This window comes from Leptodactylus fuscus, chromosome 6 (assembly GCF_031893055.1).
Source record: "Leptodactylus fuscus isolate aLepFus1 chromosome 6, aLepFus1.hap2, whole genome shotgun sequence".
NCBI lineage: Eukaryota > Metazoa > Chordata > Amphibia > Anura > Leptodactylidae > Leptodactylus > Leptodactylus fuscus.
In genome coordinates, this window is record NC_134270.1 from 47685765 (window position 1) to 47704101 (window position 18337).

The 18337-nt window shown below is 40.6% G+C and overlaps 1 protein-coding gene across 1 annotated transcript in view; it reads right to left on the reverse strand.

Annotated features, from left to right (window-relative positions):
• Positions 1 to 5680: 5680 nt before the first annotated feature.
• The window catches only part of WNT4 (Wnt family member 4), a 42771-nt gene continuing 30114 nt past the window's right edge, over positions 5681 to 18337 (reverse strand). The window contains exons 3-5 of the mRNA XM_075279899.1: positions 8955 to 9086; positions 7810 to 7952; positions 5681 to 6253 (exon numbers count right to left, since the gene is read on the reverse strand). Of these exons, the coding sequence (XP_075136000.1) occupies positions 5786 to 6253; positions 7810 to 7952; positions 8955 to 9086 (743 nt within the window). The 3' untranslated portion in view covers positions 5681 to 5785. The remainder of the gene's footprint in view (positions 6254 to 7809; positions 7953 to 8954; positions 9087 to 18337) is intronic.

The following is an 18337-nucleotide window of genomic DNA, read 5'->3' on the forward strand; positions in this document are numbered from 1 at the left end:
CTAGTGGGCATGTAATACAGATGGTGCAGGTTCTGCGGGGGGCAGCACCTAACATAAGGGTTCTTTCTTTAGTGTTCTGAATCTCTGTGTATGCAACCCTTGTTTTATGTGTATACCACTGGTGGTGCCGCATGTAATACAGATGGTGCAGGTTCTGCAGGGGCAGTGCCTAACACAAGGATTCTTTCTTTGGTGTTCTGAATCTCTGCGTATGCAACCCTTATTTTACGTGTATACCACTGGTGGTGCCGCATGTAATACAGATGGTGCAGGCTCTGCAGGGGCAGTGCCTAACACAGGATTCTTTCTTTGGTGTTCTGAATCTCTGTGTATGCAATCCTTGTTTTGACGTGTATACCACTGGTGGTGCCGCATGCTAACAGTCATTCGAAACAGCGCCACCTACTGGATCCACGGCATACCAGGCAGCACCTGATTTTACCCACTCCATTCTATCACTACCACAAACATTGGTGGACCTACATAAGAGGAATTGCCCCCTCCTAAACCACAGGCTCAAAAAGTAATTATTACTGACTGTAGTTACATTTACTGACATAATTCTAACTCAACAAATCATTCATGCCGACATCCCGAAACACCGATAATTGTCCCGTCTTTATTTCCAGCCCCTCCCCTCCCCCATAAAACATATACACCAAACTATAATGCACATGGAGCTCATCCCTCGAATCACTTAGAGACTTACAATTTATGTATTTGAACATTCAACAGAATTTTTAATCTCTGTAGTCAAATAAACCTGCACTAAAATCCAAGAATACATAGTATAAAAATAAACCATTTTCTGTTAATGAAAAATTGGGCTTTTTTTTTTCTAATAAGACGACTGTATAAATGTTGTAAGTTTTATGCAGAGAGAATAAAAGCAGAACAAATTGTGAAGCATAAATCAAATGTAACCCAGTGATTCCTAAACATGTCGGAGATACTCGTGTATCAGGTTACTTGTACTCCAGAAGCAAAGCTTACTTAATCCTCATATTGGATAGTGGTGTATGTCAGTAAATAGTCCAAGGTCCATCATTTCTGGCTGTGTTATTCCGGATGTAAAAAAAAATACCATAAATCAGAAATATATACTGGAGGGGTTGTACATTATTACAGTAACAGTACAATAAAGCCCTTCCAACAAGATACATGTAATAATCTCATCCACACTGGTGGTTGTGACATGGGGCAACAGTCATTTAATCCAAGTTGGATGACAGATGCCACATCTGTTGGCGTTCGAACCAGGTTTGGAACCAATCTACACAGACAAGAGGGTGATATTTAGCTATGAGGATGACATAAAAACCATCTGATCACGTGATTTCATACAAGTACATATTTGATATGTGACCACTAAGTACTTGGACAGGAAAAGATCCACCAGCGGTGGATGTGAGGACCAACAACCATGAGACATCAACCCATACATAGTCAGCTTTACTAGAATTCCAGTTATCTCAGGTTACCGATGCAATCACAAGATTAATAGAATCATCTTTACATTCCACAATTGTATTTTTAACCATTTTTTTCTGCAGCTTGTTCTATCTCCATTTGAAGTCATTTTGTCTGGTTATTTGAGATATGTCTGAAATATCTCTACTGGGAATCTGCTACTTTTGACTTCATTGATATTGTTCTATATTGGATGGGTTGTCTGGTTTAGAGAAGTTCCTTTGCAATAATCTATTTGGAAATTCAGAATTTTTTTAAAGGGGGATGCCCTGTTCAAGACCATTGTATATGAGCTGGAGTACAGAGTGGCTACAAAGACCATATCTTTCTCTGGAGGACCCGGTGTGTCCATGTATTTCACTTTGTACTGCTTAATTTCACCTGCAGAGACATGACAGTGAAAACAATGGACATAGAAATTATGAAAAAATGGTGGAATACATGCCATGTGTCAAATATAATTTCCTATGCCAGTTTTAATCCATTGGCGCAAGATGTACCAGATTTATTAACAAGCTTCAGCCTCTTAATAATTCTGGTGCACCACAAAAGGTCCCATATGGCAGAAGTTAGGAGTCAGGAACTGGTGAAGGTTTCACTTATAACTCGTGCACTTTTCTGGCATAAATATTGTAAATTTAATGGGCCAAGGGGTCTGTTCCCAGCCAAAAGTGGGTACAGAAAGTAAAAAATGGTACATCTTTGGTGCACATAAGGGCCATGGTCTGAAGATGCATCACATTTACGCACATTGACGCCAAAATGACATAGATAGAATAGTAAATTTACCTCTATGTATTTAAAGCTAAATTCAGAATTATAATGGCTTATATTTTTCAAAAACTGTCTAATAGAAAATATTTCACAAAAAGTTGCACTGCGATTGGTTGCTATGTTCAGCGAAGTCTGGTTTTGTTTTAGGTTCAGGGCGGTCCACTATGGGATATCTGCAATGGGATATCCCACAGTGTATACGCCTACAGCTTAAGATGGCTGGTTTTCACCGCAGATTTAGCCCCTTCAGGTAGACCTTTAACCTTCGCATTGCAGAGACTGAAAACAGTCATGGAATCCGCAACGATAAATAACAGGCTGCGGGTTATAAACTCACAGAGCAAAACACAGCACCGCAGCTTTTATCTGCAGTGTTTAGATGGGGTTTGCTTAAATCCCATCCACTACACAGCTACCGTCATTTGCAATTTGATCTTGCACCATGTGGTCCCTGGCTATGGCTTAGTGCACATATCCATTACAGTCCACTGCACTCATCCACCATAGGACTAAAGTGGCGCTGGAATGACTGATGCAGATGGAGCTCCCGCCATTTGCATTCACTCCAATATAAGAAACATGACGGACGCTTTATTCCATCATCTTTGTTTACTTTTCAAATGGAAGAAAAAGTCCTCTATGCATAAAAATAACATACACAAGAGTGTTACCAGATTTCCTTCCGTCTGCCATTCCAGTGGCGGAGATCCGGTCCTCTCTGCCAGTAGCTGTTTCCAGTGCTCAAGCAATGACATCAATGACATCCATGTTGCTGCTGTAGCCAGTCTCGCTCTCTTTGCAGCGATGATGTCAGCGACTAATACTGAGCCTAGAGACTTTCTACAGCAACCATGTGAATAGTCATCAATGCTATGCAATGTAAACAGAAAATGGCATAGAGGACCAAAGCACTGGCACTGGAATGGTAAGGATCAGAAGAGATTTAAACACTCCTTTTTTTTTTTGTTTTAGAGCATTTCCTATCCTTACAATTGTTTTGTTTTTCATGGACATCCTCCTGCCGAGTCCTCCAGAGAAGGGAAGATTCTGTGTAGTCAGTCTCTTCTCCGACTAATAGATGAATATCCCAAATGCAAAACCCTATGAAAATAGATATGTCACTAGGGTTGAGCCAATCTTGAGATTTCAGGATCGTTTTTAAAATCCAATTTTCGGTCATTTTCCAGCCGATCCCGATCATGAAATTTGCTCGATCGCTGATTGGGATCTGATCTTTCCCGATCCCTCAACCCTATTAATGATGTGTAAATGAATAGGGTTGAGCTGATCTTGAGATTTCAGGATCGTTTTTAAAATCTGATTTTCGATCATTTTCCAGCCAATCTCAATCGTGAAATTTGCTCGATCGCTGATCTTTCCTGATCCCAATTGCTCAACCCTGACACCTAAATATTCTACCCAATGGAAGAAGAAAGTGACAGAAATGGAAATTATTTTTCTGAATCAGACAACCATATTGGTTACAAAACTACAAGAAATTTGGGGGCAACTGCAAGAAGATATCATTTTTTTCTTCCTTCCTGCAATGAAAGGATCCATAGTATTGGTGACATCACAAAATGCAAAGCATGGATGTATGGTGGTGAGTTGTCATCAGGGACTTAGCTATAGGTAGTGCAGCAGTAACAGTGACCATGAGGTGGGCCGAGGACTTCTCTCTACATAGTGACACCAGTATTAGAAATAACACATTGGGGCTCAGAAGTTCTGCATGTGTCTATATGAGTGTGTGACTAAAATGTCTACCAGAGATGTTATTGTACGTGCCTTTAAGTGCTCTGCATTATAAGCTATGTTTTATAGTTGGGGATCTGTGGCTTCTAAACAAGTCAAGAAGAATAAGGAATAAAGTGATTGGTTTTGAAGAATATGTATATGGGTATGTGTCATTTTTAGACATCTTTCCAACCAGGCCATGGTGATATAGTCCGTCAAATCTATAAAATACATGCCTCTCCATTCACGTCTGGAAATATACAAGCACTATATGCGGCCTCTCTTCCTGACTCACGCAGAAATGAATGGAGGAGCAGCAATGCGCATGCGCGACTACTACTTTATTCATAAAGGGGGGTTCTTGGGACCCATGTTCTCCTGCTAGATTTTTCTGTTCGGATGGCACATGGTGATTGAAATTGGCCTAAAAATTGGTATTCAGTTGATGTGAAGTATGTGCATTAATCTGCGTTCTATCTGGTAACATACCAATACTACCCAACCAACATTGAATTATGTCACTATTTTTCATTATTTTTTTGGACCCTGGGGAGTTGCTATATAAAAATTAAATATAAAAAAATTGGAAAAATTTAAAAATAAAAACCTGAAATAATTTCTAAAACATTTTCTATTTTGTTCCAGAATTTTAAAGAGCAACTCCAGTCATAATTGATATTCATATAAATAGTGCAGTAAAATTCTACATGAAATTGTAAAGTCATTTAACAGATTTTGCTAAACATATTTTTAAAATTCAAACTTTCACCTCTTTTCGATGGCCCATAAATCTCTTCTGTGTTCACTGGCGCCCCCTGATGAGTAATATACTTGCATGAGCTGCCAAGATGAGTGAAGGTAATTGAAGTGACAAGTGCTCGAAGCAAATTTCTGGTTCAAAAAGTGGTTGCTACTTTTCAAGTCCATTTGAGTTAAATACCTTATCTACATCGGCACTAAGGACTAGAATAATGCCCCCTATGGACAATACTTGGGGTGTGAACAGCTAGGTCACTTATGACTAGGGTTGTTCTTTAAGTTAGTTCCAAGGTAGCAGCTTTGCCACCATGTTTCTTGCAGCAAAGTTCAGCAGGAAAATCAGAGAAACGGGGGAAATAAAAATTCTATGTAAAAATCTATCGTCTGTCCTCAAGGAATGAGAAAATATGTGAAAAACCTGTGTAATGACCTCATACTGGGCTTAATATTCTTTCTTTTACAGAAATATTTGTAATACAAAACATGAATATATATTTATATACATTGATATAGATATAAAATACCTATGCTAACATTTTTGTTTCCATTTCAAAAATATAATGAAAGTTTTTCATTTGTTATTTTGGTCATTTGGTGGAAGTTAGTTCAATGTCACTGGAATAACAAGGTGGATAGTGGTCATCCTATATAAGTTTCTCTCAATCTTTCAAATTTTTTTAAAAATTTTTTTAATAAATTTCATCGGAGTTCCGTTCCTTCAGCAGATTTTTTCGTAAGCGACGTCTCGGTCTCCATCCCTCTAGAAGCAGCAACGCAAAGTCATTTTCACCACATGTAGATGTGAAGCACTGACGTAGAACCTCAATGTTTGTCGGCAATAAATAAGAACAAGGATACAAATATACATCAATGATATTTGGGGACATTAAATATTCTTTAAAAAAAATCCATTGTCCCTTCTTATCATTTTTTTTTTTTTGCAGTTTTTGGAGCTTCACCTGTCATGGTGGAAGGAATGACATTGGTGGTGTGTAGAGATAAGAAATGTCCATTGTGGTAAAATAGGCTATTGGATTTAGTCTGATCACCGACACGTGTGCATCTCTACAACTTTATGGCACTGTTTACATTTGACAAAGCAGCACCAATGGAATTTACAACTGCACCTCTCCGTAATTTCTACTTCTTCCGTGTGAAACCCTCGACCACAGCACATAAGCTCACAACCATCGATAGCCTTGGAAGTTTTGTTACATTGCCGACCAGTAGTTCCCAAAACTCCATTCTTTAAGTCGTGGTCACAGAAATCAGGACTGGAATCTAAATATACCAGATCCTCGTCTGTATGTGGTTTAAACTGAGAATTTTTGGGGACCAAAACTTTGTGTGTTCCAATTTTTTTCTGCTCCACTTCGGTAGCTCCATCAAATTTTTCCTTCAAAACATTCCCAACTTTGCGAAATGGAGGCATGGCTTTCCAACAAGTCTTCACTTCACATGATCCAGAGACACCATGACACTTGCATTCTACTCGCATGTTATTGAGGATGGCCTACAAGAAAAAATGGGAAAATTTCAACTGACCATCAAAAGGCAAATATGAGAACATATAATATAAAAATGGATGTAAAAATGCTGCTTTGTTAAGGGGTTGTCCAAGACTGAGTTGAATTCTGATGACCTATCCACATGATAACCTATCCTGGACAATCTCTTTAACAGCATTTAGTGATATGCTTTACAGCACTCTCATGGCAATAAGCAGTTATAGACTGGAGGGGGGGATTAAATGAGCTGTAAAATTGTCTATTGTCAGTAGTGGATGCAATAATGGTTCAGTGTTATCATCTACTGTATAGAGGTGTAATCTTCTATTGTAATCCTGCCTGTGATGTTAATAAGGTGACTGCTTAAACCCATACAGAACTGGCAAATATAAGTCTATTTTTAGGCTTAGTGGCTAAGGTGACAGTTGCAGAATTTAGTATTTATTTTAGTGAAATGGAAAATTAAAATAATCAAAACTTCTTTAAAAATATAGTTTAAAAATTAGGTTATTTTCTGAGGACACATTCCCTTTCAATGTAGGGGCAGTCAAGCACACATGCAGTAGCTCTAATCAAAATCTGTGATGCTGTGAATTACTTTGAGATGATTGTCCCATGGATTGGGTGCCCAGCAATCATACCTCAGTGGATAGGGAATAAAGCCCTTTAAGGGTGCATTCACACGGAGTAACGTGCCGTGTGATGTGGCACATATACGGCGTGTGAGACTTTGACCGCCGTATATGCACCCATTGATTTCAATGGGAGTTAGTCTCGTATACGTAGTGTTATTTTGCGGGCGTGATTTTGCGGTCGCAAAATCACGGCCGCAAAATAACGCGGCGTATACGATCCAGGCTCCCATTGAAATCAATGGGAGCATATACGGTGCTCAAAATCTCACATGGCGTATACGTGCCAGGTCACGTGGCACATTACTCCGTGTGAACTCCCCCAAAAAGTGCTGCAGGAAAAACCACAGAGGAAACGCATTGATTTTTTTTTTTTTCCTCTAGCGCTTTTCACAGAAAGTCTGCAGAGTTTTCTTCTGTGGACCATACCTATAGGGAAAACATTGGTGTTTCCGTAGGTATAATTGACTTACTGCGATTTCCAAAAAATGCCACAGTTTTGGAAATCGCAGTATTTCTGCTTCACATATTTTTCTGCAGTGTGTGGACGGGTTTTGCCAGAATCCCATCCACTTTGCAGGGATTGTAAAACTCTGTGGTTATTTCTGCTGCAGAAACATTGCGTCCAAACAGTTGCATTTAGGCCACGTGGGGCTCCAGCCTTAAGTGGTTAAGTGGCATTTTAGATGTTTTGAAGCTTTGATTTTTAGGATTGTGGTAGGGTTCCAAGTTTGCAGACCACCACTAAAGGTAGATAATCTATGTAACATGTCAGAGGATAACAGTGGTTGTCTGTTTTTATTTTTTTGCGATGACTAATAGGTTAACCATTCGTAGAGTCTCCCATTGTTATGCCAGTGACAAATCCAAAGTACGACAAAAAACCCAACCCAACCATGTAAATGACTTCAATGATAGCAAACAGTTACCTTCCGACCCGCATCATTATTGTGGAGATTCATTAGCGCTCTACTGGTTGATGCTCCTTTACTTCTTTCCCTTACATCTACAAAGGACTGTGAAAAGACCACTCCATAAGCAATATTATCCGAGCAGCCAGACCACTGGAACCCTGTATTTTGATATAGAAAAAACATTTCAAGATTAGAAGTTTTTTTTGTCTCAAGTACATTTTGCCAGCATTTAATTGAGAAGAACAGGTTGGCAGCGTTTATGTTAAAAATTTAGAAAATTGAAGTTCTCAGGTATATATTAGGTATATATGTATGATTACATATGTGATGTCTGAGGAGGCCCAAAGGTCATTCTGCCACCTAAGAAAAAACTTTTTTACATGTTAGACACTGCAGCCTCCCGGTAGCGCTAACCCCCCTCTTACAAGTTTGTATAAAAAAAATTGTCCTTGCAGATACAACTATTGCTCTAGTTTGGCAAAGACCACATCAGTTAATATGATAATTACCTGGCTCATTTATTTTTCTATAATTTATTAACTAAGTGACCCTTTGGTCAGGAAGCTGTATAATAACATTCACAGGAGCAGCAAGGTGTGAAATTAAAGAAACAAGCACCGTATCCAGAAAAGGGCATGAGACTCTTAAATTCGGAATCCCAAAAACCAGTAGGTTAAATTTTTAAGTATGACATTTGAAAACACTGCGATGGGCGGAGGTCGGGGGACGGACCTCATTATATTAGTCAGAAATGATCGCAGCATCCAGTTTTAGGCTGGGGCCCCACATCGCGTAAGGGCCGCGGCAAAAACTGCAGCGTTTTACAGTACCTGCAAAGTGGATGGGATTCTGGCTAATCCCATCCACACATTGCATAAAAATATCCACAGTGGACATGCTGTGATTTAAAAAAACGTTGGGCTTTTGTGAATCGCAGCATGTCAATTATACCTACGGAAATGCTGGGATTTTGCCATTAGGTATAATGGAAGCAGAATCTCTGCAGGCGACTTGGTGGAAATTCTGTGAAAAGTGCTGCAGAAAAAACTGCAATGTGTTTCCGCTGTTTTTCCTGATGTGCAAAAATGCTCCTTTTTCACAATGTGGGGTTTCAGCCTCAAGGTCAAACATACAGAACAACACCCTATATTTGCATTTACCTTGAGGGCTGACCCCATGAACAGTCCTATCACAGCCACATTTTTCTAGGTCGCCACTACTACATGCCCGGGTAACTGCAAAGGCGACTCCTGCCGAAGATATTGCATAGACGAAAGCTGCTTCCCTGGTGCCTGCAATAGAAAAACAGTGACATTATATGATAGAAACTGTATATAATTTATAGTCACCATGATGTGTACAGCCTTGGCTGACACTACAGCACATCACGGATTCACAGTTGGAAACTGTAAATGCATCTTGAAGGAATTCTATAGGTATAACATTCACCAAAGACTCAGAATGGGTAAAAAAACCAAAATGCCTACAAGCCCTCTTAGCCACCCTGGCGTGTCTTCTATAGCATTTCTGCACCTCCTATACTCGAGTACCCAGACAGGAGGTTTACTGGCTTCAGTATCTACCCATACATGAACTAACTCGCTATTCCGACCATAATCACATTTCTCGCTGTACTCTCAGAGCCATGAGTTCACAACCACATATCTGTGGTAGTCATTTCCTTTACCCTACAGAGCAGGGTCAATAAAAAATACAGGATGAAAAATACAGATTTCCTACCACAAAACATTACTGAATGGGACACGAGCTGACCATGTCATTCAGAGCTGGTGCCAGGGGAGCCATCTGTACTAAAATGAATGGGGATGACGCAACTTGGGTCTGTTCTTCCTTTCCGTTTTTGCTACCATTTTGAAACCCAAAAGTATAAGTTAAAGCTCCTGGAAACCAAATAAATATTGGAACAGGCCCCTACCTACTATGTATATAATGCTTTAATATTATGTGATCTATGGGCCATTCCCTATAGCGACACCCGTAGTGGAATCTGTGGAAGACAAGAGCTACAATGGCCATGGATAATGGAAGAGCTGGTCACCCCTTTCTCATATGGCCCTGGGCCATGTATGCTCTACTTCACTCAACATGATAAAGAAATTTGGGAATATGGAAGCCATATTGGTTGTCACTTCACTGCAGTTGTCACTATTAACTTCTATAATAATATATAGCACTCATCTTAATATACACCACCCTGACTGTGTGAAGCAGGAGATGAAGGATCTTCAATTCCTATGGTTAATATATATATATATATATATATATATATATATATATATATATTTTAAATTGTACATTTTTTTTTTTTATAAGAAATCTGCGGTTTTAGCGAGGATCCGGGAGACCTGCCTTCTTCTTGCCGGGTTCACATTGAATATTTTTTCATGATTATATTTGCATTATATAAAATACCGTAAAAAAGTTGTAAATGGAGCGTTCAGAGCTGAGACATGTAATAATCATAGCATTGCTTCCTTCTCCACAAACATCTTAGCAGCTGTCCAAGTTTACGCTTGCAGCAACCTTTTCCAAATATTTATTATGTCTAGTTCATCGAAAAGTTTTCGCTGTAAATTTGGATGTTTGCAGTTTCATTTATCACTGTGTCCTCCAGATACCAACCAAAACTCCCAGCCTCCCGTCCTGCAGATTTCCAGAGCATTTCCAGACTGTGTAGTGGCTACCTGCGTGACTATCAGAGGAGTCAAGGGGAGAACATGATGCAAAGGACAAGAGATGCAGTTGCCCTTTGTTACGAGGGGCAATTCCTCCACTTTCCTCATGCATCCATTTAAAAAATTTCCTCTATTACTTTCAGCTACCAAAACCTATTCATGTCTCACTTTTCCACTAGTATTTAGAGGATGAAAGCTGAACTTTGATCACTACAGGAAAGAAGGTCATTATAGGAAAGAAGGCATCTTCTTCTATGCCAGTCTTCATACATAAAGCCCCCTATGCCGAAATAAATCTGTACTGCCAAAATATAGTACATTTTAAATTCACCTAAAGGGCATATACTTTAGTCAGACATGCATGCCATAAAGGGGCTGACGACTCTACTCATAAATTTTGTGACTTTTTCACAATTGTCATTTTGACGCAGTCCACTTTCCTGAAAAGGTGTTTGACAAGGTGTGTGGTGGTTGCCATGCCACGTTTATGATGATTTATACCAGTTTACTAGCAAACGTGATGTCAGAAATCTGCACAATGAGTTGGTGTAGTTTCAGTCCAACCAGGTAAAGGCTGCACCTGATTTATAAGTATAAGTATAATAATAACTTGCCATAAATGTGGTGTATCCTCCACCGCTACAGAAGACTCGGACTGAAAACGCCATATCTGAGTGGCTGGTGTGTAAGGCTACATTTCTCCAGCAGTGGCCAAAAGCCAGACCCAAATCTGTGAGCTGATCATTGGGCTGGCTCTGGTATCAGAAGGTGTTTTTTTCAGAAGTCAATGCTTTTAAGATCTTGGGTGCACAGTCACGACTCTGATATCTTTTTTTTTTTTCATTTTAACCCCCCCTATAGGGCTCACAATGTACATTTTTTCTCTATCAGTATGTCTTCGGAGTATGGGAGGAAATCCACGCAAGCACAGGGAGAACATACAAACTGCTTGCAGATGTTCCTGGCAGGATTTGAACCCAGGACTCCAGCGCTGCAAGGCTGTAGTGCTAACCACTGAGCCACTGTGTTGCCCCGACTCTGTTTCTGACCATATGAAGAACCATTGTATAATCATCATAGTCCATTTCTATACTTCCTAATATCTGAATCCTTATTCACAAGACAATGTTTCCCTGATCTATGGTGAAACACCCTTTAAACCTCCTAGAAATATTCACTTTTTGTATTGGCGCCACCCTCTTTGTTGAGGTCTGTATTATAGGACGATCACCTGAAAATCATTTAGTTGGTATGCTTCACCCCCTATAAAATCACCCATAAATATAAACCATGTGTTTCCCCCTTCTGACAACTCTTTCTTGCGACAACCACCATTACAGATTCTGTGTGAGGGGGAGGGGGTCACTTTCCGGCTTTCCGGCTTTCCTGGCCTCATGAATGGCAAATTACCAATTTTTATATAGCTCCTGTGTATTAGTATAACTGTTAGTAAAGCTGTGATAACCTTCTTTAGGTCGTCTTTCAGCTTTCGCACAGAATTCGCCAAATAGATCTTTTACGTATATTTTTTAACTTAAGGAGAAATACTGTGTAATCTGCAATATGAGCAGTGACCATGTCTGACAGCTCTTAATACAATATACTCACTCATATCCAGGGCCCATGCATTAAATAACCACCTTAGCAAATATTTCTCGCTTGGGAAGATGGAATGTTTTATCAACTTTATGGTAACTCTGAATTTAGACCCGTCTCTCACCTCTATGTCTCTCCTGTGGATACATCCTGTCAACATAAGTGGGACTACTTTGGTGGTCGTAGCTGACTGGTAGCTGGTCCACACTGCAAATAATCTGCCATAGTAGAAAGAGCCTGCCAAAGACAAGCCCCAGACTGAGCTATTGTGGGGACTGACTCCCTTCCAAGTCAGTTGAGGTTAACAGCAGGCTCGTGTGGGTCGTTTTGCACTGTGGTTGCCTAAGAAGGGAAGACTTATATTCCAGTATCGCTGGCATTTCCAGTCTGGAATCTCACACACCACAAGTCTTTCCCCCTTTTTTTCACACAACCCCAAAAAAACAGCCAGTGTCGAACAATGAGGCAAAGACTTATAGACTGGAGTTTTATATCTGACCGGTGTTTCTTACCGCAAATTGACTTGAGCGTGATGCCAGCTTAGAAAGCAGAGCTGTGCTAGACTGGGCCCACAATGACGGGCACTGTTCAAAGGCTCTATTTATCCAAACACATCTGCTGTAGCTATGGGAAAGATCTGTGGTCCTGTATGCACCAGCAGCAGAAGATTAGTAGCTTTACATATGGTCAATGGGAGTTACCAGATAGATAAGCCTAATGTCACAGGGGAACTATGGAGAAGACCTTGGGTGGTGAGAACCTGCTCAGGATTTCCCTCAAAATAGGGAGAATAAATGGACCCAAAGGGAAAGGTGTGGAGGAAAAGAAAATCCTGGCACCATAATGGGGTCTTTTTTTGTCTGCACCGTAAGTGGGAGTACTCAGATCAAAAATATAATGACTGTTGGGAACTTCAAGTTTAGTCTGCATTGTGATATATGCATAGGTGGCAAATCCCAACTAGAGAAGACACTAGAGATGGTCGAACTGCCCAAGATTTGTTTCATTTAGGGTTTCAGGTGGCTCGGGTCCTTGATTCGTTTCTCGTTGAACATGTTCCGATAGAAACAGAAATGAAATTATTATACTCTGGGGTCTCATCAGACCCCAGATTATAATAGGTTGAGGCCCAGGGGAAGTGTAAAAAAACCCAGAAAAAACTGTTATACTCATCTTCCTTCACCTCTTGTGGGCCTCCTTGTGCTCTCTCTCTCGGTCTCCTCAGTGACGTCATGCACCCAATCATAGGCCTCGGCAGTGACCCCGGGCGCTTGACGTGACCAGGAGAGTGCCAGATGCCACGACAAGTCTCAAAAAAAGGTGTGGGAAGGTGAGTATAACTATTCTTTATTATTTTCACCTCCTCAGGCTCCACCTATTATACTCTGGGGTGTGAATAACTGACGCTGGGTTCACACCAGCGTCTGGTCTCCGTTCTGAGGTTTCCATCTTCTGTATGCAGAAGATGGAAACCTGTCAGGCCGTGAGCGCTGATGAGCGTTTTATGCTCTCCACGGCGAAACTGTTTTTTTTAAAACCAGGCACAAAGTTCTGCATGTCTGAGTCTGTGTCTGGTAAAAAAAAAAAAACAGTTTCGCCGCAGAGAGCATAAAACGCTCACTGGCGCTCACGGCCGGACACTTTTCAAACCCATTCAAATGCCTGCAGGTTTCCATCTCCTGCCCAGTTTCGTGAAGGATGCGGAAACCTGCAGAACGGAGGCCGGAACGCAGATGTGAACCCGGCCTTACTGAAATGTATGTCATAGCAGACGTTTTAGTTTGTCCTAGACGAATCCCTAATTGTTCAGTTTTGTTAAATTTGTTCGGTTTTGTTAATTTGGGATATTTGGGTAGAACCTGGCTCATGCCGAAGCAGTTCATCCATCTCTAGAAAACACGTTTGTCTTGGTTCTTATCTTATTCAGTATGCCGTTGAGCTCACATTTCCATAATCTCCTGCTGACTTCATGTTTGCATAAAGAAAACTAACTCTCTCTCTCTACGGAGTACGTCTGCCAACAAGCTTGTCAACAGTTTCTGGTGCAGACCAGCAGAATATTGAGTGCAGCTCTGGAGTATAATAGAGTGTGTCACTCAGGATAAGCACAGGGTGAGTAATATAATGTATGTACTCAGCGATTACACCAGCAAAATAGTGAGTGCAGCTCTGGAGTATATGGCGAGGTTCACCTGAAGGAATTTGAAGCTGTTTTTGAAGTGGATTCCAACTCAAAATCAACTCCAAATTCAAGACAAAATCTGTTTCTTATTGTTTCAGAACAGGAAGTGACTTAGAATCAGTAATGTGATGTATTTATATTGTCATGTTTATGAAGAATATATCTATGACCGTAATGGTGTTAAAAGGAGTCTGTCAGGTTCAGCAGTACCATGTAGTAGCTTTTAGGACCATAAGCACACCTTTATTGTCACCTATGAATCAATACAGAGATATTCATCTTTTTATGTGCATGTAAAGAAGCCTGCAAGTGCACCAGAGGCAGGGCCTGATATGTCAGACTTCCCTATAGGGAACCATGATACAACCTAAAGGGGAGACTTTGGGAACTGACTACAGAGAAGAGTCTGCGCATATGCAACTGTCTGCAGGAAAATCAGAGAAATCAGGCCCCGCCCCTGGTGCACTAGCAGACTAATTTGCATATCCATAAAATGATGATGGTCTCTATATTGCATTATTGGTTTGTGACCACAAAAGTATGCGTTTGCTCTTATGAAAGATGTCTACATGGCATAACTATATATGTGGCCAATGAGGCTGCTGCACACGAAATACCATGGCACTAGTGTAGTAGTAGTAGTAGTTTAGTGTCTCCAAAATATCCTGACATTTGATATTATTTTTTTCGGCTTGTATTTTTACCAGTTGTAGTAATAAATGAAGGGAAAAAAATCTATTTTACTATTTACACCAAGCAAATTAAAATTAGTATCCGCTCTGCACGAAGAACGCTGCGTACCGTAAAGGAAGTCAATGACTCTCTTCTGTGCTAGCACCACTGAAATGTGGGTTAATCCTTCCAGAGACCTTGATGAGTTTTTAATTTTATGGATTGCCCTCTGCAATGTGTCAAACAATGACGTACAGTGCTGAGACCAAGAGGAAATAGCCATTTCACCATAAATTGCTTCTTTATCCCACTGGTAGTTCACACAACCACTGAAAAAACAGTCAACAGTGGAGTACGGTGAGTCAGCAAAACCTAACGGAAACACAGAGCAGGACACTTTTACCAGAGGATATTTAATGTCCTACAAGTATGCTGGCCTGAGGTTTCAAGTCTCATCTGCAAAATAGCAGCGTTAAAGTGGTACATCTGTTCTGGGGCTTGTGTGCTGCTGCTGGCACTGAGCGCACGCTCTGCAGCACACGGTCTAAAGGCAGCCCTTGATAGCGACAAGGAAAGCCAATGGTTAAAATGTGAATATAATACTAATGCAAACACGCATCACACATTCCGTGATATTCTGGAATGAAAAATAGTTGCCCCCTCCCCTCACTCAATACATACGTATGTTATAATGGTATGTACAGAATTTTTCATATGTCCTTTTTTCAGTACTGACTGTTTGGAAACTTATGTACCAAGTCACATTGCTCTATAAAGTAAGGGTCACAATCCTGGGTATGCTCTAACTACAGTGGCCTATAACAATGAGGACACATTGACCCCAGTGCGGAGACAACCACCATATCCTTATAGTAGTAACAAGCACAGTGCCTCTAATAGTGCCAACGTGATGGTGACAGGTGCTATGCCCCAAAAGAGCAAACTACAGCGCCCTATAACAATATCCACAGTGCTCCTTAATAGTGACTAACAAAATGTCCAACAACAGTGACAGCCACACTGCCCACATAACAGTGACAGCCATAACCATAATGCCCTGATAATAGTGACAGCCATAATGCCCTGATAACAGTGACAACCATAATGCCCTCATAACAGTGACAACCATAATGCCCTCATAACAGTGACAGTCACACAGCCCACATAACAGTGACAACCACAAGCCCCACATAACAGTGACAGCCATAATGACCAACAGCAGTGACAGCCACACTGCACACATGAGAGTGACAGCCATATTGGCCTCATAACAGTGACAGCCACAAGGCCTCCATATTCGTGACATTGTGTGGCCAAAACAGTGGGAACTACAGTGCGCCATATGTGCCCCACAAGTGTACCACAAAAGAGATAACCGCCATGTCTCCATACACAGGGTGGTTCAGACTGAATACTATACCATGCTATAAGTTTCAAACAAAATTAGTACCCATTGGTGGATTGATGATCACTGGACATCCGGTAGCACCTAAGGGTCTAAAGTGGGTGCTCCAAGGGCCCCAATATAAGGCATTGAAATCCATAGAGCAGCATTAGTATCCATCACATGTGTTCTTATGAAAGAAATTCTAACACCAAGCCTTAGGCCCGGATCACATCTGCGCATGGGTTTCCGCTTGGGGACTCCACGAACAGAAACTTTCTCCACATAAAAAAAACAGTTACTTCAGGAAACCCACAGACCCCATAGACTATAATAGGGTCCGTGTGGTTTCGCTCTAAAAATGTGCAGAGAAAAAGTTCTGCTTGCAGGACTTTTCTCTCCGCATTTTTTATGCAGAGAGATGAACAGAATGGCCTAAATACAGATGTGAACCGGGCCTTAGCTGTACAGTGATACAAGAGCAATACAACAGGAGATTTGCCATTCTGTAGACAGGAAAAACTGGGTGAAAGCACATACAGAAAACCTATGACCGCCATATTGGCTTCACCCAGCTTTCCCTGATCCAGAAGTATCCAAGAAACTGCTTTCTAGAATAGTTAACAACATGGGAGACTCGAGAATATACATTTGGTGATTTTTTGTATCCGCTACGCTGAATCCACAATGATGATGAAAATAAAGCTTTGACTATCAGTTGTGTAACACAAACCAGCTTTGCGTGTCTGAAAATAAAACACTTGATCATTTCAATGTGGATGAGAAAAAAAAAATTATTGGTATTCTGCCTGGATCCTCTGGGGTCTGCGTATCACTAAAAAACCTTGAATATTTACATTATTGACCCTTGGCCAATACACTTATAACTTGTAAATAGCTGACATTTTTACCTTTTCTTATTGAGTCTGGCGCCCACTTTCTTTCTCAGAATTCTAAGGATGTGTTTGATAAATTGGAAAAAGATTCTTTACTTAAAATCCCATTTGTTACAGAAACAGCGGTTGGAAATTTTCTAATATTCATAATAGCGCATATGTTTCTATAACTAGAGACAAATGTTAGGGAGTGGGGGGAGGGGACATTTTTGGACATGAAGATTGACGTTAGAGGGGTTTTCTTCTGGATAGAGTAGGTTATTAATATCTCAGTGGTAATGGACCAACACTTAGAATCCCCAGAATTACCTAAAAAAGAAGAGAGCAACTTTGTCTGTATTGTTTACCAAGCACAGGGGCGCAAATTTAGTTGTTGATATGCTTGGTACTGCAAATAAAAGAGCTGCAGTACCAGGTACAGCCACAACCAGATGTGCGGCGCAGTGTCTGGAAAACAATGAAGGGGTGCTCCAACAAATGAGAGACTGACCACTATGAACTGAATCTTTGAAAACTATTGGAACTCTTTTCTTTCACCATACCTCATTTTTTGGGTTACCTTTGTTCAGCTACAAAGTATATCGTATTTAAAGACACTTCTGTAACTACTCTGTGTATTCAGTTGATATTCAGGCCTATGTATCTCCATGGTTACAGACTACAAACAAACCCTATGTAGTCTGATCCTACAGTCATTCCCATTCTATCTATCCTTTACTTCTAAGAAACCTAGCAAATGAAGTTATAACCTTTCACGTCCTGCTTGTTGTTGCTCTTTGCAAACGTATAAGCTCTAAAAACCCAATAAAGGTTAAGCAACTGTAGCCAATAAGAGCTTTCGGAAAAACTGCGGCGGAAAGGCATTGCGGTTTTTACCGCAGCGCTTTATGCTTCAATTATAGCTATAGGGAAATAATGGAGTTTCCATAATTATAAGTGACATACTGCGATTTGCAAAAAACACAAACTTTTTTCCAATCGGAACATTTCTACTGCGGATTCCGATGCGGCGTTTACGCTACATGGGTAAAAACACCTTATGTGAACCCACCTACAAGATTAGCCAGAATCCCATGCACTTTGCACGTGCTGTAAAATACAGCATCTTTGCAACATG